The sequence below is a fragment of the Coregonus clupeaformis genome, chromosome 36 (assembly GCF_020615455.1).
Source record: "Coregonus clupeaformis isolate EN_2021a chromosome 36, ASM2061545v1, whole genome shotgun sequence".
NCBI classification, from domain to species: Eukaryota; Metazoa; Chordata; class Actinopteri; order Salmoniformes; family Salmonidae; genus Coregonus; species Coregonus clupeaformis.
Window position 1 is genome coordinate 16934763 of NC_059227.1, and position 20011 is coordinate 16954773.

Sequence of the window (20011 nt, forward strand, 5' to 3'; positions counted from 1 at the left end):
GAGTTTTAATGTAGAGTCTTTGCCGACAAGGTCAAAAGTGTAAGTTATCCCATGAGAGCTTTTGTTCCGAAAATACAAGTTTATGGGCATGTTGCAGCAGTGTATAGTAGGGAGATTCCTAGATGTGAGGAGTGTGCAGGAGGGCATGAAACAAAGGAATGTGTAGTAGTGGAGAATGTTGTGTGTGTTAGCTGTGGGGATGCCCATGGGGCTGAAGATTGGAGGTGTCCAGTGAGAGAAAGGCAGGTTGAAGTTGCCATGGTCAGAGTAGTACAGAAAGTGTCGTATGGCGAAGCAGTGAAGAGAGTGGTAGAGGAAGATGGGTACAGGGTGAGGGATACTGAGAGGATTCCTGTGGATAGGCAGAGACCAAGAGAGAGCGATGGGAAGAATATGTGCTTCAGTAAGATGTGCTTTTTAGCATTCATAGCCATGGTTGTCAATTGTACTGTAGAAATGGATCGGAAGTCACAGAAAGGTTGTGGTGGCTGTGGCAGAGAAGTACTTGGGATTGCAAGGATTTACTGCAGAACAGTTGCAGGGGGTATTGAGTGGCAGTGTTCTATCCTCTCAGACCGTTGGTCTGGAGTAGGATTAGATAGGGTTAAATAGTAGAATAGTTATTTGTATTTTTTTATTTTTTTTAGAGGGTTAATAGTTGGCAGGGCAATTTTCATTTTAATTTTTTTAAATGTTGTATTACCGTATCAAGAATTTAATGTAGGTAGGCCGTGAATGGCCTCACACACCAGTACAGTAGGTGGCGGTGTATGCACCTAAAAATTGGATGCGATCCACCAACCAAATCCTAAGAGTGGTGAGAAAGTGTAAGAAGGTGCTAAATGTGATGCGCTGTCTGACGGGGAAGGAATGGGGGGCTGGGCATTCCTCATTGAAGACCATGTATGTTGCATTGATCCGATCTGTAATAGACTATGGAAGTATAGCATATGGTTCGGCAGCCCGGACCTCACTGGAAAGGCTAGATGTCATACAGGGGCAAGGACTCAGAATATGTAGTGGGGCGTTTCGGACGTCCCCAGTGGCTGCATTACAGGTGGAGATGGGGATATGCCATTGCAGATTAGGAGACAGCAGCTGGCAATGAATTATTGGGTCAACCTACAAGGACATGGGGTGTCTCATCCTGCGAAAGGGATTTTACAGGCATGCTGGGAACATGAGCGACAATAGAACACGAGCTTCGGGTGGGTGGGTAATACCCAGGCGAAGGAGATGAGACTGTATGGAAGGGAGTTTAGTCCAACGGCAGTTATTCCTGTAAATACACCATGGCTACTCCCGCCTCCAGTAGTTGATCTAGAAGTGTTGGAGAGACTACAGAAAGATAGGGAGGGTGTTGATCCATCTGATTTCTTTAAGAGACGTCTGGAAACTGTGTATCAGGATTTTATGGCCATTTACACATATGGTTCAAAAGATCCAAGGACAGGACGTACTGGGTCAGCATTTGTAGTGCAGGAATGTGGGGTGGAAGTCAGGAAACGTATTACAGATCATCTGGCTGTATATACGGTGGAGCTGATGGCCATACTGTTGGCCTTGCAGTGGGTGGAGGAAGTCAAACAAGACAGAGTAGTTATTTGCTCTGATTCATGTGCAGTGTTAATGAGTCTCCAGTCCTTCAGCTCACGTAGCAGACAAGACCTTCTTTATAAGGTGCAACAAACCCATGGCAGGATTAAACAGATGGGTATTCAGATAAGATTTACTTGAGTCCCAGCCCATGTGGGGGTTGAGGGGAACGAGGCAGTAGATGAACAGGCTAAACAAGCACTTAGTAGTGGGGATGTTGATGTTGAAGTTTCAATGAGCAAGGCAGAGGCAAAAAGACTGATATTTACAGTGATGGTGCAGAGATGGCAGGAGCAGTGGAATAGAGATAATAAGGGAAGGCATTTATTTCAAGTACAGAGGAAAGTCGGGGAGGGGAGGACGGCAGGAAGGGACAGAAGAGAGGAGGCTATTTTGACAAAATTAAGGGTGGGACACAGCCAGTTGAATACAAAATTAAATGTGATACAACAGGAAAGTGTGATTATTGTCAGGAAACAGAGACTGTGGAGCATGTATTGCTACAGTGTGGGCAGTATCAGAGGGAAAGAGAGAGGATGAGATCTAGAATGAGCTAGAATGGGATACAGGAAATTAGTTTGAGTAGAACGTCATTAGATATAGTCTCAAATATTTTGTTATATTTTTTAAGAGTAACGGGGCTGGCAGGTAGTATTTAGTATGCGCTCCAGCAGGTATATCTCACTGGTCATCCCCAAAGCCAACACCTCCTTTGGCCGCCATTCCTTCCAGTTCTCTGCTGCCAATGACTGGAACGAACTGCAAAAATCTCTGAAGCTGGAGACTCTTATCTCCCTCACTAACTTTAAGCATCAGTTGTCAGAGCACCTTACCTATCACTGCACCTGTACACAGCCCTTCTGAAATTAGCCCACTCAACTACCTCATCCCCATATTGTTATTTACTTTGCTCATTTGCACCCCAGTATCTCTATTTGCACATCATCTCTTGCACATCTATCATTCCAGTGTTAATACTAATTGTAATTATTTTGCACTATGGCCTATTTATTGCCTTACCTCCATAACTTGCTACATTTGCACACACTGTATATATATTTTCTGTTGTATTTTTGACTTTATGTTTGGTTTTAACCCATATGTAACTCTGTGTTGTTGTTTTTATCGCACTGCTTTGCTTTATCTTGGCCAGGTCGCAGTTGTAAATGAGAACTTGTTCTCAACTGGCTTACCTGGTTAAATAAAGGTGAAAAAAAAAATGTGTTTCTCCCCGTCTCTGGCCCACACTCCAGTACAGTAGGTGGCGGTAATGCACCATAACGTTGGATGCCACCCGCCGATAAACCCCACTGGAGAAGAAGAAGAAGAAAGCAGAACCAAATCCTAAAGAAGAAGAAGAAGAAGCAGAACCAAATCCTAAAAGAAGAAGAAGAAGAAGAAGAAGAAGAAGAAGAAGAAGAGCGATTGTAAACAGACGAAAAGCACCCATCTTTTACTGCACAGGGAAGTCTTATTTCAACAAAACATCATGGGGGCCGTTCTCGGACTGTGCTCCATGGCGAGTTGGGTAAGCCTTCGGTTTTTTCTTAATTAAAATAAAAGTCGACATCAGATCCAGCTTTTTTTTTAAACGGACCGAATCAACAATTTCTTCTGACGACAGCTTCGCTAGCTACAGTAATCCTAATGTTACTGTAGCTGTGTTAGCGTCAATGCGCAACAACAAAGCCAGGGTGGTTCCCTGTTCATTCTGGCCTGGTGCATTGCCTTTTAATAAAATACATTGGTCCCGGATAATCTTTCAAAAACATGACTACAATTGTATTAGCTAATTTTAGCTAGCTAATGTTAGATTGTTAAAATTATCATAATTGTATTGATAGACAATCGTCATATGCAGGTTTTGTCAGTTCGATCGCCGACTATGTTTTTATGTACATTAACCACGCACTGTTAGTTTGGTTTGCTTTGCGTGCTCTCTCTACGTTCACATTTTCGATTCTACAGCAATGTAGGCCTACTTGAGAGCTAGTTAGACAGCCACTTTGTCATTGATAGCTTAGCTAGTTTAAGCCCGGTACTTGGAAATATTGCAACACGGTAGCTAGCCGTCAAAACAGAATCAAATGTCAGATAACATCTGACGTTAACTATGACGTCTCCAGTTAGCCTACCAGTGCATTGTGAAATGTGGGCCATGAAAATACTCTTGAACATAACGGCACTCAGTTCAGGTAGGCATATGTCTGGGATTGTTTCCTATTTAGTTTAACTAATCCTATTCCTGAAACCATTTTCAAGCTAAAAGTGTAGCGTTAACTGTCTGGTCTTTCTTCCACATTGGTATCAACTTGATTAGGTTTGACACCTGCCATGGCCAGATCTCTATTCTTAGCAGAGATTTGGTTTCCAACGTAGTTAGCAACTTGGCAAAAACAACAGTGTTGGTGTTACGTCAACCCTAAGTAGATTTATTAACTTTTGTCAATTAATGAAAACCCTATTGACTTTGTACTTAGGCTGTATTCTAACTGTAAAACCATTCAGTGGTGGGCAGATATATTATTCTGTCAGCATCAGTTCAATACTTGTATGATTTAGCTAATTGGTTTTAATCATGTTTAACCTCATTCCCTTGTCTTGCCTTGTAGATCCCCTGCCTGTGTGGCACTGCCCCCTGCCTGGTGTGCAAATTCTGCCCCAGTGGGAATAACTCCACTGTCACCCGACTGATCTATGCCTTCTTCCTCCTGCTGGGCGTGGGCATTGCATGCATTATGCTCATGCCAGGGATGGAAGAGCAGCTCAATAAGGTACCAAACTATGTGGTTATGTATTTGATATACAACATTTACAATTTAGATAACTAATTCTACACATTTTTGTTTGGCCTGAATAATTACTTGTGCATCTTGGCTCTTGCAGATTCCAGGATTCTGTGATGGGGGAATGGGTACATCAATTCCAGGTGTGGAGGGTCATATCAACTGTGATGTCTTGGTTGGCTACAAGGCTGTGTACCGTGTCTGCTTTGGAATGGCCATGTTCTTCCTGCTCTTCTCCCTCCTCATGGTCAAAGTCAAGAGTAGCCAAGATCCCAGAGCTTCTGTACACAATGGGTAAATAGCACTGTGTCTTATTCAGTAAGCATTATATACTGCAATGCAGGAAGAGAAATGAGGAACAAGGGTATCTAAAAGTATATTTAAGTTCAAACAGGTTGATCAGTTAAAATACTTACGCTTTCTTTTAGGTTTTGGTTCTTCAAGTTTGCTGCTGCGACTGCCATTACCATCGGTGCATTCTTCATTCCAGAGGGTCCCTTCACAACTGGTAATGGTCCTTATGAATTTTTTTCTGGCTCATGGAAATATACGTTTAGCCAATAATACTCACTTAGCCTGCAGCTATTTGAAAGTAGTTCACACTTTGCCCTTCTCTCCCTTAGTTTGGTTCTACATAGGAATGGCTGGAGCTTTTTGCTTCATCCTGATCCAGCTGGTCCTGCTGATTGACTTTGCCCACTCCTGGAATGAGTCCTGGGTGGAGAAGATGGAGGAGGGCAACTCTCGCTGCTGGTATGCAGGTATGGTAATCAACAGGAGCTTCTCTTTAAGAATACCTTGTGAAAATGCACTGGTGACAGGTTGAGTTAAAGCAATCCTCTGTGTCTACACTTTTCTAACTCCCACTGTCCCCACTGTCCAGACATAACTAGTAAGTGTCATTCCTCCCGTGCAGCTCTGCTGTCTGCTACAACCATCAACTACATCCTGTCCCTGGTGTCTCTGGTCATGTTCTACATCTACTACACCCACACTGACGGCTGCACTGAGAACAAAGCCTTCATCAGTGTCAACATGCTGCTGTGTGTCGGAGCCTCAGTCATGTCCGTCCTGCCCAAGATTCAGGTAAGGAAGTGCATTGGGCCAGCATGTCTCCTCACACTCCATGTTGTACCCTGAAAACCTTAGTCTCTGGACCTTCATCTTGTATAATAAACATGTAATTATAATATATTCTGACACATTTACATCTTGGTGTTATCGTACCCCTTTTCTCAACAGGAGTCCCAGCCAAGGTCCGGGTTGCTGCAGTCTTCCATTGTGACTCTGTACACCATGTATCTCACCTGGTCTGCCATGACTAACGAGCCAGGTGAGTGTTTTAATGATCAAAATACACCAATAAGTGGCTAGCTCTTCATCAAGACAAGCACTTTAGTAAATGTGTTTGTCTTTGCCATCCACAGACAGGAAATGTAACCCAAGCTTGCTGGGTATCATTGGCCTCAACAACACCACCCCAGCTGGTAAGGACCACCCTGTTGTTCAGTGGTGGGATGCTCAGGGCATTGTGGGGCTGGTCCTGTTCCTGATGTGTGTTCTGTACTCAAGGTAAGGAAACAGGTCAGGCCCAAACAACAATGTCTGCAGTGTTCTCTTCTAAGGAACTGCTAATGCTATTTTACCATTTACCAGCTTTGTGCAGCTGCTATTGACCCTGACAATAACATGTTATCCATTCACTTCTCTAGCATCCGCAACTCCTCCAACACCCAGGTGAACAAACTGACTCTGACCAGTGACGAGTCTGCCCTGATTGAGGATGGCCACCACCCTGAGAACTTTGACGTGGAAGATGGTGAGAACCGTGCCGTGGACAACGAGAAGGACGGAGTCACCTACAGCTACTCCTTCTTCCACTTCATGCTCTTCCTGGCTTCCCTCTACATCATGATGACCCTCACCAACTGGTACAGGTGTGTGTCCTCACTCTCCTGGGTGATTTGGTCTGGTAGGATGATAACTAGGCAATTGCAGTAATGTATTGAATATTGTGAAAATATATACAGGCCACTTATTTAAAAGGTAGCCAATAGATGTTGTAAAATAGTCAATGAAACGCAGAAGTTCCATTGACCAGGTTGGCGCACAGTCAAGAAATCTGATCTAACAAAGTGGATATTTGTCAAATCCGTCATGATTTATGTATTGTAACAGGCCCACAATGTGGTTGCTTAAGTCCAGTTTGGATATACAGTATTTGGCTGTTTTCACTGCATAACATATAGAAGTTGTCTCTTTTCGGGTTTAGAAGAAGTGACTGCTAAATGCTAACTCCACTCCCGTTCGGATAAGATGGTTAGCATAGCTAGTAAACAGAAATCGGTGGTGGTTGTCAGTAGTTTTTAACTCAACTGCAATTGATTGGTTAAGGATTACATTAACATGTATTGGGGTTGACATCCATACAAGCATTATACTCCGATTGTTACCTCAACATAGTGTGAAATACACACAGACAGTAGCCTAAATGAGATCTTTCCCTGTTGTTTTTGATTTTCTCAGCCCTGACTCCAACTATGAGACAATGACCAGCAAGTGGCCCTCTGTGTGGGTGAAGATCTCCTCCAGCTGGATCTGCATTGCCCTCTATGTGTGGACCCTGGCAGCCCCACTGGTCCTGGTCAACCGAGACTTTGACTGATGATCTAAAGAATGAGGGGGGCAATCATTTGCTCAAGATGATAATTTTGAATATTCAACTTGTAAGGTGAACAAGCTCTGTAAATACTGTATGTGCATCCCCCGTGGATAACCCACCCACCCTTTTTGTTAATAAACTGCATGCATGCTATAGTATTGAATACATAGGTGTTTTATGTACCATGTTTTATCCTATTGAAAAATTAAATGTTTTTTGCAGAGTTGGGTTTGAAAAAGGTTGCTGGGGCTTGGAGAGATGGTCAGTGGACATCAGTGTGGTCAGTTAAAGAAGGGAGGACTCGTCCTCAACTGTAATTGATTCTGGATAAGAGACATTCAGAAATAACTGTTGATTTGTTACAAAATGGGCAAGACTGCTTGATGTTTGATAATATGCTACACTTTACTTTAAGTTATGCATATGTAGCAATGAGGTGCAGGGTTTCAGATATTAGCTCATTGATGTAATCCTAAATTCATTTCCATCAGTGATGTACCATTGGCATGATATTATAGGCTGATCTACCATCATGCTTTGCTGTGCTTTCCTTTTCAGAACATCCTCCCAAATCGCAAAACTGAAACTTTCCCTTTTGCAACATGCACATCTTGTGTTATAGGTCAAATATTAGTCCCTCAGTTGTGTACATTGTTACTTATGATTCGCACTGGAGTTATCTTAATGTAAAATACTGATGTTCAGTGGATGTTATTTTGTAGATGCTTTAACATACTAGAAATGTGTATTCAGTATTTCTAGCAGACTGACAATTGTTTTTGCCTTTTGACGTATTAAAGCGCATTGTAACCCACCTTTAATAAATAAAGGCAAAGCATGCGTTTTCCTGAATTCTGCCACTTCATTATACCTTCACCTACAGAACAAAGCATTCAGAATGTAATTATGCTTTTGCTGTTCTTTTAATGTTATTGCGAAGCTTGTAACAGTGACAATCTATGCATCTTAACATGAAACCTTATGATACATACGGTACACACCAGACTACAGTACTTGAAATGATGAACTGTAGGTTTTACTAAGACAAGGAAATATGATGCAGGCACTTCTGTTTTTTGTTCATTAAAGATTGATGTGATCCTTAAAACATATCAATACAGAAATCAATACTACATAGTGAAACATTCCCCTTTTCACAAGAAATGCTGAAACCTAAACCAACAACATAATTGCAGCCTCATCTTTATCAGGGTTTACGTACAGCCGTTAGTGGAAATAGTGAAGAAACAATACTAAATGACGGAATATCTTACTTCTGGCCTATGGACAGGAATGTACCAAAAAGATACAGGGAAATAAATAGATCATTTTGACGAGTATCTACAAAAGGTCCAATCCTTTTTCTGCTCCTTGTATGCCTTGTTAAATCTCCAGCTGTGTCGAGTCAGTAGTGTCACCCTCTGGGTTGAGTTCACACAGGTAGAAGAGCGTTGCCTCGCTGGCCTCTGCCTCAGTCAGGGGCTCCAGGCGGATCAGAGAGCTCCGTGGAGGCTCCTCGTCTGGCTCCAGGAGGTCTGTGGGCACCTCAGTGCTGTGCTGCAGCAGGCTGTCTCCCTCTGTGGCCAAAGGGGTGCAGCCATCCAGGAAGGCCAGCAGAGGGCAGGATGTGTACTGGACCAGCTGGTTGTCTGCAGAGAAACCAGACTTGCCTCCTTTGGATAGCAGCCCTGCATTTTCTTTGGAACCACCACCACCACTCCCCTAAAGATGACATAATTGAGTGAAATTAATGAGGATTCAGAAATACAAATAAAAGGACAATTCAGACAGACTTGGGGTGTAATCTTTACGTAGATTCTGTGGCAAAACGTTGCGCAACAGAAACCATTTCCTCCAAATGGGAAATGCAAACAAGAGTTACTATTGGACAAATTCAGGTAGGTCCCTCCCTGTTTCATTCCATTTGCTGTGTTTGGTTCTTAAAACGGTTTCTGTAATGAATACACCCCGGATATTGAATTGAGTGGGGGAACCAGGTAATTCTATACAAGTGCATCACTGTAGATTTTGTATGGAAATGTAATTAACATAAACCTCTGGGGCCTATCAACTTCCCTGTTCATCATGACATACAACAGAAATGTAATGCACTATTACATTTCAATATGAAAAGCATACCTCTAAAATATCTGGATCAATGCTGAACTGCTTCCCGTACAACATAGCCTGAAAGTCTTCCAAACTGCAGTCAATGCTGTCCAAGTAGTCCATCAGCTCAACCCTGTTAAACATTTGGATGCCTATTAACTGTAAGCCGAGACAATAATTCAATAGGCCTTTCAAATGCAAAAATGCAAGTTCTTCAGGAACTACAGGCCACAAAGGTAAAGCTAGTCAAGTCCACTTACTTGCCGAGGAGGTTGATATTCTGAGAAATAGCTCCACTCTCATTGAGGATTGAGTCCATCATCTTCATGGGATCCTCTAGGCTCAAGCCTGACGGTTTGTTGAGCTGCAAGGTGCTGCTTGTGGGAAGGCTATCATATGTGCTTATGGTGGTCTCTTCTGGTTCGATTACCAAAGAGTTGGTCTGTCCTATATTGTCAACGCTGTCTGTCTGTGACACAGTATTGCTGTTGAAGACCTCAACTATTTCTACATCCCTAAGAATGAAGGAGAGGAGAAAAGGCATGAGGATAGATGATGGCAGATGGAAATATACATTAAACAAAAGTGTTTATGTTGACTTACGATTGATCCAATACTCTTGAGGGGCCCTCTATGATCTCTGTGTCATCGTCAGTTACATCACAGATGATGACATCGTCAGTAAGATCAGTGCTCTTCAAACCACTGACAGAGGGCTGGGAGAGAGTTAAGAATGTACATCTTAAGAATAGCTTACATTGAGAAAACATACTTTTGAAGTAACATTAAAAACTCATATTATGGAAGAAATCTGCCCCACCGCCAATGTCAAGTTTTGTTCTCACAATAAGCAATTTTCCTGGGCAGTGATCCTGCCTTAATATTGTCAAGAAAAATAGATCTATTTGCTAGTATCATTAGTGTCATGACTGATTGGATGGACACCACCATGTACACTTTACATAAGGAGGTAAACCCATTCAGAACTACACATACTTTGTTGTGGTCCAGAGGAGGTTCATCGTAGATTTCATGGATGTATTTAGGCTTCTTTCCATTGCTGTTCAGTAGAATAGGCCTGTAAAATGGAGATTGAGATGTAAAATGGATTAACAGTGTTTAGTAATCGATGATTTCATTCAGAGGAAGAATTGCTATACTATGAAGCCTTACCTCTTGCGTTTTAAACTCATTCGGTTCTTCTGTACCAATGTGACGATGAATTCTATCAACTGCAATGAATAAAGACAATTATTACCAAAGTTAGACTGAACTATAATACCCTAAATGCCAATTGTTAAGTGGTTTTATTGTAAGGAAATTGTTTCCAATTCAATTCCCACTGAATATGGAAAGTCATTCTTGGTGCAGAATTTTTTTCTGTACCTTCTTAATGATTTGCTGCTGTTGGGAGTGCTTCTGTCTCAGGTCTGATATTTCCCTCCATAGACCTTCATTATCTCTGTAAACATAAATTCAAGCATCAGCATAGAACTGTCTCCAAACCAACACATCACTACACATCACTACTACTTTCTAACCACCATTTGATAGCCAGGTGCATGGTAGTTTGCTTACCTTTTCAGTGTGTTGAGTCTAGAATCAATGCTTTCTTGTTTTCCGTGAACATTCTGGAAACTGGCCAAAATATTGGACAGGTCTTCCTGTCTGATCATGGTATCATCTGGTCTTGCATTGGAAACCTGAAAAAATATGCCCTTATTCTGTTTGACATACTGATATAGGTCATTTATTTGTTTACCATCATATGTTTGTTTACATGAGGCCTTACCTTTCTTTTTATGTTTTCCAGCAAGTCATCCTGACCATGTTTAAAGTAATGATGCTGAAATTCAACTGGTCCATCCCGCTCTTGCTTTACTATGCCTGTGTCGATGTGCATCACTTTGCGAAATCCATCTGCAAATTGACCACCCATTAGACAGCTGCACAGGAGGCATTCCAATAAAACTGAGCCGCTATGTTTATAGAAGCGCTTACTTACACATATTCAGCTGTCTGACAAAGCTGGCCATGTTGTTGTGCTTGAAGAACTTGGGAAGGATCTCCTTGGCAAATCGCTGTTCATCCATGACAAGGAAACTGTTACCCTCCTAAAAAAAAAAAAAAGAATTAGGAGATTATAATGTCTACAACTACTTCCATTCAATTACATTTCTGTGTGTTACATTTCAGGAACTAAATAGAGCATGGGTATTCTTGCTTTATTTGATCATGGAATGCTTATTTATATGCTCTTATAGGAAGCTAGCCAGTTTTATTTATATGCTCTTATAAGAAACTAGCCAATTTGCAAACAGATCATTCAAAATAACGTGCTAGCTGCCTTTAGCCAGCAGGGACAACAATAGCAAATCAATCTCAGTAACAAAACGATGCTTCTTGAAGCCTACTACCGACACCTGCATCTAGGACTAGGCAGACATAGATACTATAACTCGGTATATGAGGCCACAGATGATAAATAGCTAACTAGCTATTTAGCTGGCTAACTCGTTTCACACCCTGCAGAGTCAAGTGCTAGCGCTACCTAGCTCTGCCAGGCTGGCACACTCAGTTGGGCAATATAATTTACCTGACTCCAACAAATAAATTCATTGGTGTCAGAATCCTCCACAAGAGTCCAAAGCTTTGTGAGAAAGGCTGGTACATTTGAGTTTTGTTTCATTTTGCAAACTGAAGATGGAAAAATGCCTTTTGTTGATGAAAAAAGCAAGTCGCTGAGAAGAAGAAAACAAGCGTCCTAAGCATGCATACAACTTCCTGTTTGAAGAGCAGCAGCTGATTGGTTGAATGTTGACTTACGTAACGTTTCACACTTGTAACATGCATGGATCATTTTACATTTGCAAATTATTGCTAAAATGTTTTAGTTTTTCTGTGACATACTTTAAAGTAACTGACCAGTGTTTCCAGATTTCTATTAAATATGACCTATAATAAATCACAATATGAGTTAAATCGTTTTCCTTCCAAAAAAAGGTAATTAAGTATTGCTGAAGTGTTGTAGGTTTCCTGACATGTTTTAAAGGTACACTCAACAATATGACATAGATGCAGAAACTGAACAGCATAGCGGGTCAGTTTCCGCAACAACTAAGAGCATTGAAGCTCGAGGCTCAACTTTCTGCTGTTCTGGTGCCCTGGATACCACACTGAACAGCATGAAGCGAACCCATGCACATGCGCAGATACTGTGTGTGACTTTGTGAGAGGTCTTGCATCTTGCTCATCTCAATATTTGTGGTTCTACTGCTGGCAATGTCATTTACATTTACATCATTTAGCAGACGCTCTTATCCAGAGCGACTTACAAATTGGTGCATTCAACTTATGATAGCCAGTGGGACAACCACTTAAAAAAACAAATTATGGGGGGTGGGGGAAGAAGGATTACTTTATACTATTCCAGGTATTCCTTAAAGAGGTAGGGTTTCAAGTGTCTCCGGAAGGTGGTCAGTGACTCCGCTATCCTGGCGTCGTGGGGGAGCTTGTTCCACCATTGGGGTTCCAGAGCAGCGAATAGCTTTGACTGGGCTGGTCGGGAACTGTGCTTCCGTAGAGGTAGGGGAGATAGCAGGCCAGAGGTGGATGAACGTAGTGCCCTCGTTTGGGTGTAGGGTCTGATCAGAGCCTGAAGGTAAGGAGGTGCCGTTCCCCTCACAGGAACGGCACCTCCTTAGGCAAGTACCATGGTCTTGTAGCCTCAACTGGAAGCCAGTGGAGTGTGCGGAGGTGCGGGGTGACATGAGAGAACTTGGGAAGGTTGAACACCAGACGGGCTGCAGCGTTCTGGATAAGTTGTAGGGGTTTAATGGCACAGGCAGGGAGCCCAGCCAACAGTGAGTTGCAGTAATCCAGACGGGAGAGGACAAGTGCCTGGATTAGGACCTGTGCCGCTTTCTGTGTAAGGTAGGGTCGTACTCTGCGAATGTTGTAGAGCATGAACCTGCAGGATTGGGTCACCACTTTGATGTTAGCGGAGAACGACAGGGTGTTGTCCAGGGTCAAGCCAAGGTTCTTTGCACTCTGGGAGGAGGACACAACGGAGTTGTCAACCGTGATGGCGAGATCATAGAGCGGGCAGTCCTTCCCCGAGAGGAAGAGCAGCTCCGTCTTGCCGAGGTTCATCTTGAGGTGGTGATCCGACATCCACACTGATATGTCTGCCAGACATGCAGAGATGCGATTCACCACCTGGTTATCAGAAGGGGGAAAGGAGAAAATTAATTGTGTGTCATCTGCGTAGCAATGATAGGAGAGACGAGACTCTGAGTCTAGCAATAAGAGGTCATACAATACGTTTTGTAGTGATTCCTATGTTGTTGATGTAAAGCATGTTTGTTGGTCTGTGGTGTGTAATGACAAGCATCCAGACGCTGCACTTGACACATTTATGAAATTGCTTATTCCAGTTACTAATAAGCATGCACCCATTAAGAAAATGACTGAAAAAACTATTAATATCCCTGTGGATTGATGAGGAATTGAAAAATGGTGTGGTTGAGAGGAATGAGGCAAAAGGAATGGCAAATAAGTCTGGCTGCACAACCGATTGGAAAACGTACTGCAAATTGAGAAATCATGTGACTAAACTGAATAAAAAGAAGAAACTATACTATGAAACAAAGATAAATGACATAAAGAATGATAGTAAAAAGCATTGGAGCAGCTTAAATGATATTTTGGGCAAAAAGGCACTCAGCTCCATCATTCATTGAATCAGATTGCTCATTCATCACAAAACCCACTGATATTGCCAATTACTTTAATGATTTTTTCATTGGCAAGACTAGCAAAGTTAGGCATGGCATGCCAGCAACAAACGCTGACACTACACATCCAAGTATAACTGATCAAATTATTAAAGACAAACATTTGAATTTTGAATTTTGTAAAGTGAGTGTGGAAGATGGAATATTTTATGGAAAATTACTGAGGATAATAGCGGACGATATTGCCACTCCTATTTGCCATATCTTCAATCTAAGCCTACGAGAAAGTGTGTAACCTCAGGCCTGGAGGGAAGAAAAAGTAATTCCGCCACCCAAGAATAGTAAAGCCCCCTTTACTGGCTCAAATAGGCGACCAATCAGCCTGTTACCAACCATTAGTAAACTTTTTGAAAAAATTGTGTTTGACCAGATACAATGCTATTTTACTGTAAACAAATTGACAACTTTCAGCACACTTATAGAGAAGGACATTCAACAAGCATGGCACTTAAACAAATGACTGATGATTTAGTAAGTCGCTCTGGATAAGAGCATCTGCTAAATTATGTAAATGTAAATGATTGGCTGAGAGAAATTGATGATAAAAAGATTGTGGGAGCTGTTTTGTTAGACTTCAGTACGGGATCATAGTCTGCTGATGGAAAAACGTGTTATTGCTTTACACCCCCTGCTATATTGTGGATAAAGAGTTACCTGTCTAACAGAACACAGAGGGTGTTCTTAAATGGAAGCCTCTCCAACATAATCCAGGTAGAATGAGGAATTCCCCAGGGCAGCTGTCTAGGCCCCTAACTTTTTTCAATCTTTATTAATAGCATGCCACTGGCCTTGAGTAAAGCCAGTGTGTCTATGTATGCGGATGACTCAACACTATACACGTCAGCTACTACAGCGAGTGAAATCACTGCAACACTTAACAAAGAGCTGCAGTTAGTTTCAGAATGGGTGGCAAGGAATATATTAGTCCTAAATATTTCAAAAACTTAAAGCATTGTATTTGGGACAAATCATTCACTAAACCCTAAACCAACAAAATCTTGTAATAAAAACATTTTTGGAAATGGAGCAAGTTGAGGTGACTAAACTGCTTGGAGTAACTCTGTATTGTAAACTGTCATGGTCAAAACATGTTGATACAACAGTAGCTAAGATAGGGAGAAGACTGTCCATAATAAAGTGTTGCTCTGGCTTTTTTCACCCCTTTTTCGTGATATCCAATTGATAGTTACAGTATTGTCCCAGCGCTGCAACTCCCCTACGGACTCAGGAGAGGCAAAGGGCGAGAGCCATGTATCCTCCAAAACACGACCCTGCCAAGCCGCACTACTTCTTTACACTGCTCGCTTAACCTGGAAGCCAGCCGCACCAATGTGTCGGAGGAAACACTGTCCAGCTTGCACCCGGCCCCGCCACAAGGAGTCGCTAGAGCACGATGGGACAAGGAAATCCCAGCCGGCCAAACCCTCCCTAACAACACTGGGCCAATCGTGCGCCGCCTCATGGGTCTCCCAGTCACGGCCAGCTGTGACACAGCCTGGGATTGAAACCGGGTCTGTAGTGATGCCTCAAGCATTGCGACGCAGTGTCTTAGACCGCTGCGCCACTCTGGAGGCCCAAGCTCTGCCTTTTTAACAACACTATCAACAAGGCAGGTCCTACAGGCTCTAGTTTTGTCGCACCTGGACTACTGTTCAGTCGTGTGGTCAGGTGCCACAAAGAGGGACCTCGGAAAATTACAATTGGCTCAGAACAGGGCAGCACGGCTGGCCCTTAAATGTACACTTAGAGCTAACATTAATAATATGCAATACAATCTCTCATGGCTCAAAGTGGAGGAGAGATTGACTTCATCACTACTTGTTTTTGTAAGAAGTGTTGATGTGCTGAATGCACTGAAGTGTCTGTTTAAACTACTAGCACACAGCTCGAACACCCATGCATACCCCACAAGGCATGCCACCAAAGGTCTCTTCACAATCGACAAGTCAAGAACAGACTATGGGAGGCGCACAGTACTACATAGTATCACGTTTCAGAAGAAGACCCAGATGCAGACAGTGTCGAAGTAACAAAAGCTTATTACAAAAACAGGGGGCAGGTAAACGACAAGTCAAGGGCAGGCAGAGGTCAGTAATCCAGATCAGAGTCCAAAAGGTACAGAACAGCAGGCAGTCTCAGGGTCAGGGCAGCCAGAGGTCAATAATCCAAGGTGGTGTGACAAGGTACAGAACGGCAGGCAGTCTCAGGGTCAGGGCAGCCAGAGGTCAATAATCCAGGGTGGTGTGACAAGGTACAGAACGGCAGGCAGGCTCAGGGTCAGGGTCAGGGCAGGCAGAATGGGCAAACCAGGAACTTGAGAACGACAGGAGCAAGGGGAAAACCTCTGGTAGGCTTGACGAAACAAAACAAACTGGCAACAGACAAACAGAGAACACAGGTATAAATACACAGGGGATAATGGGGAAGATGGGCAACACCTGGAGGAGGGTGGAGACAATCACAAAGACAGGTGAAACAGATCAGGGTGTGACACATAGAGCCATGGCTACATGGAACTCTATTCCACATCAGGTAACTGATGCAAGCAGTAGAATTAGATTTAAAAAACAGATAAAAATACCCCTTATGGAACAGCGGGGACTTTGAAGAGACACACACAGGCACAGACACACATACACATGATAAGACATGCACTCTACACACAAGTACACATGGATTTTGTATTGTAGATATGTGATAGTAGAGTAGTGGCCTGAGGGAACACACTTAATGTGTTGTGAAAAGTGTTTTGAAATGTAATATCATGTAATATTTTAAATTGTATAAAACTGCCTTAATGTTGCTGGACCCCAGGAAGAGTAACTGCTGCCTTGGTAGCAGCTAATGGGGATCCTTAATAAATACAAATACAAATACCTTTAAAGTAACCGACCAGTGTTTACAGATGTCTACGAAATATGACCTTTAATTAATTACAATATAAGTAAAGTAGTTTTCCTTCCAAAAAATTGTAATTAAGTATGTTATAAAGCAACTTTTCTGTATTGGAATGGTGTGGACAAACCCAAACAACAGAATGGTGTGGGCGTATACCGGTCATTAAAAATATTAATGCGAGTAGACTGCTGATTGGCCAGCTCATCCTCCTCAGGAGGATGACATCATCCTCTATGAGGAAATAGCAAGCATTTTTTTAAATAGGCTGTTTGAGATAAAAGTTTGAGGGGGGTATTTGAAGTGTTTTTTTCTCCACTTTATGCTTTTGACACAAATACAAGTATAGGATGAGTCAACAACATTATTTGGGTATGAGTTAACAGAAAATTAACTTTTAAAAGTGAGATTTTCACTGAACGGTTACTTTAAGGTAACTGGAAATGTTCTCACACAGATATTGACAGCCTTTCAATTGATGCTCTTGAGTCAGCTGGCAGGGGAGGATGCACATAACGCCCCCCATTTATTAGCTTTGTTTACGTTAGATTGTTGAGTCATTCTCTGTCTTGCCACTAGGTGTCAGCCATAGATCATGTCAATTCCATGCTAAAGTGAATAATGGCACCATAACCATTCTGAGGATAACCTGTCACCCCTCAAGTTTACTCACTACATGTAGCATGTAACATTTTTAGGATCGTTTCCTACCTCAGATATTTCTCAAATTTCTGCTTCTATAACTTATGCTCATGGCACTTTTATTCTAATGTAAATATTTGTTTGTTTTCATTACAGTCTGCTTTTCTTCAACTCTATTCCCTGCATAACGGTCTAACACAAATAAAAGTATAGCAATTATCAAAGTACTGAAGTGAAATGAAGAATACATTGTCAATTGTTCTTGATCATTCATTCAATTTCTGGAATAATAATATTTGCAATGTTCAGGACAAAATGTCCTGCTAAAACTGAGAGAAAAAATCTATTTACTATTACAGTAATCTCAGTGGAAAAAGACAGAAAGGAGAGTTCAGGGGTTAAGTAAAACCATTTCCCTCCACAGGTTGAGAGGACCACTGTTGACTACCTACCTGCTAGAGTGCAGCTAGAGTACAGCAGAAACAATGTGTGGGGGTTGGTTGGCCAAAACTGCCTGCTTTGTGAAACAGATAAGCAAGGACGTAACTTATTCCCAGAGGGCATTTCTTATTTGCCATAAAAGGTACACTATTGCGGTCTATTGTTAGGTAACTTTTCATTTGAATGGTGTTAATTGCATTATTCAGAGGGATTAATGCAAATGTTTAAGAATTCCTAAATGCTGCACATGAAGAAAATGTAATGCTATTGTACTGTATTTATCTCACACACATACACTTCATTTCAGTGCTTTTTTCCTCTGTGGCTTAAAAACATAGGCTAACATACTACACCGAGAGGGGGACCATTTGCAGAAAGATCTATGTTGCCGACAGCGCATGCCTCTTCTAACATTCAGACATCATAACAAATTGAGGTTGACAAGTGCACAGCTAATTGGGTCAGACGGTAATATTACATCAAAAGACGTCATGAAGTCCTTTTAAATGGCAGTAATTAGGACATTCTTTGATTCTGAGACAGAGAGATTATAGGAAAGGCAAAATCACAGCACATTAAAGTAAGACAGGTGATATTCTGCCTTTCATTGTATAAGTACAGGGAGGTAAGCTCAGTGCCATATGTACAATTGTCCTGGATCGAAGTAAAATACTGCTTGACCCTTGAACATTAGTATATTTAGACAGTATGGTGCTGAAGTATGTAAGTTGCTTCTTATTATATTTGACAATATCCCTGTCACGGTTGAAAAACGTCCATTGTTGAAAAAATGCTGGAGAGTAGGTGTAGTGCCAGCAAATACAGTTCTTTTTGGGGACTTACAGTATGTCTCACTTGGTGGCAGGCAGCATTGTTAAAGGGCTAATTCAGAAGATTAAATTGGTTTGACTTTTGCGTTTGGTGAATGGTTGTGACACCCTTCCTATCTGACTCTTCCCGTCTGACTTGTAAGGTGTTAATGCCGTAGGAAGATATTGATACAGTGTTCCAAAAGGAATTGGCTACATGACTTTACCTATATTTATCGTATTAGCAACTTTTATTCAGGCCTGTGTTTGTACGCAACCGTGAGGAGGACAAAAGCACTGTTAAGGTTCAAGTTTTACCAATGCATTCCTTAATCATGCCCATTCCCTGGACCAGGCTCAGGGTGTTCAGGTAGTGGTTGTGAAGCTGCATACTCACTCACTCTCTTTTTGCAGCAAAGTTGGAACAAAAACGTTGGAATGAATTGACATTTTCCATTGGATGTAGAACTTGGACCCTCGTTTTATAGTCGTTGTTGTTCTCTCTCATTATTCGATCAATCTTGTAGTCTAACGGAACCAAATAAAAATATATTAGTCCAGATCTCAGCAGATTTATTTTTTACTTAATTAATAAATACGTTTGGAGTTTGCCATGTACTGTAGGTATTAGACTTCCTTCAGACTGACGAAGGAGCAGTTTCACTGCTGTTTCAAAAATGTTTGATTAAGTGTAACAAAATGGGAATGCCTCTGTATATTAATTGATGCTGCATTTCCATATTCCACCACACAAATTGAAATAAAATGATCTCACCAAAGAAGTAGTTATTTTTAAGAGCTATGTGCAACAATAAAACACACGTTCTCAGTTGGATGTTAGAGACAAACGTTCAAACTCTTTTCTTTGCTTTGAGGAAGTTCTTAGTAAAAACATCCATTTATTTTCTTTTAGCTCAGTGAGACTTGGAAATGAAATGACAACTTACAAGCCAGAACCCATAAAATATATGTTTGCACATTTCACATTAGTGTTAAGTCCTGGGTTGAGAAGAAATGGGTTACAGCATGGTATCAATATCCAAGACCAGAGAGGACATTTAGGCCAATAGGGCTGGGATGGAGGCCCTGAATTTAGTGAATTTGTTTTAAATTTGTCTTCAGATTGATTACATACTGTATAGGCCTAGTAAAACTATTGACAGGATTCAGAAACCTGGCCAAAGCCTTTACTTACCCATTAGCTTGCGTAGATCTCTCTCATTTTCTTTAAGGAACAATGATGGCATTGGGCATACATGGATGGTTTTATTCTAA

The 20011-nt window shown here is 41.7% G+C and overlaps 2 protein-coding genes across 2 annotated transcripts; one reads left to right on the forward strand and one right to left on the reverse strand.

The window, feature by feature from the left end:
- Positions 1 to 2979: 2979 nt before the first annotated feature.
- On the forward strand, positions 2980 to 7896 carry LOC121552892 (serine incorporator 1-like). Its single transcript, XM_041865985.2, has 10 exons — positions 2980 to 3124; positions 4209 to 4370; positions 4483 to 4676; positions 4811 to 4890; positions 5006 to 5143; positions 5299 to 5468; positions 5625 to 5715; positions 5810 to 5954; positions 6095 to 6319; positions 6909 to 7896. The coding sequence occupies exons 1-10, from the start codon at positions 3086 to 3088 to the stop codon at positions 7045 to 7047; spliced, it is 1383 nt and encodes a 460-aa protein (XP_041721919.1). The 5' UTR covers positions 2980 to 3085; the 3' UTR covers positions 7048 to 7896.
- A 162-nt stretch (positions 7897 to 8058) lies between these two features.
- Positions 8059 to 11928, reverse strand: LOC121552891 (heat shock factor protein 2-like). Its single transcript, XM_041865984.2, has 11 exons — positions 11750 to 11928; positions 11159 to 11267; positions 10946 to 11073; positions 10732 to 10856; positions 10540 to 10615; positions 10327 to 10385; positions 10150 to 10231; positions 9757 to 9869; positions 9414 to 9668; positions 9184 to 9286; positions 8059 to 8766 (listed from the first exon to the last, which is right to left on the reverse strand). The coding sequence occupies exons 1-11, from the start codon at positions 11840 to 11842 to the stop codon at positions 8428 to 8430; spliced, it is 1482 nt and encodes a 493-aa protein (XP_041721918.1). The 5' UTR covers positions 11843 to 11928; the 3' UTR covers positions 8059 to 8427.
- Positions 11929 to 20011: the final 8083 nt, after the last annotated feature.

Bases quoted from the DNA above. Each gene is read 5' to 3' on its own strand.
- LOC121552892 (XM_041865985.2), top strand. From the start codon at position 3,086: ATGGGGGCCGTTCTCGGACTGTGCTCCATGGCGAGTTGG. The intron at 3,125-4,208 runs GTAAGCCTTCGG...CTTGCCTTGTAG, and splicing joins TGTGCTCCATGGCGAGTTGG to ATCCCCTGCCTGTGTGGCAC. The intron at 4,371-4,482 runs GTACCAAACTAT...TGGCTCTTGCAG, and splicing joins TGGAAGAGCAGCTCAATAAG to ATTCCAGGATTCTGTGATGG.
- LOC121552891 (XM_041865984.2), bottom strand. From the start codon at position 11,842: ATGAAACAAAACTCAAATGTACCAGCCTTTCTCACAAAGCTTTGGACT. The intron at 10,232-10,326 runs GTAAGGCTTCAT...TCCATTTTACAG, and splicing joins ATGAGTTTAAAACGCAAGAG to GCCTATTCTACTGAACAGCA. The intron at 9,870-10,149 runs GTATGTGTAGTT...ACTCTCTCCCAG, and splicing joins CTCCTCTGGACCACAACAAA to CCCTCTGTCAGTGGTTTGAA.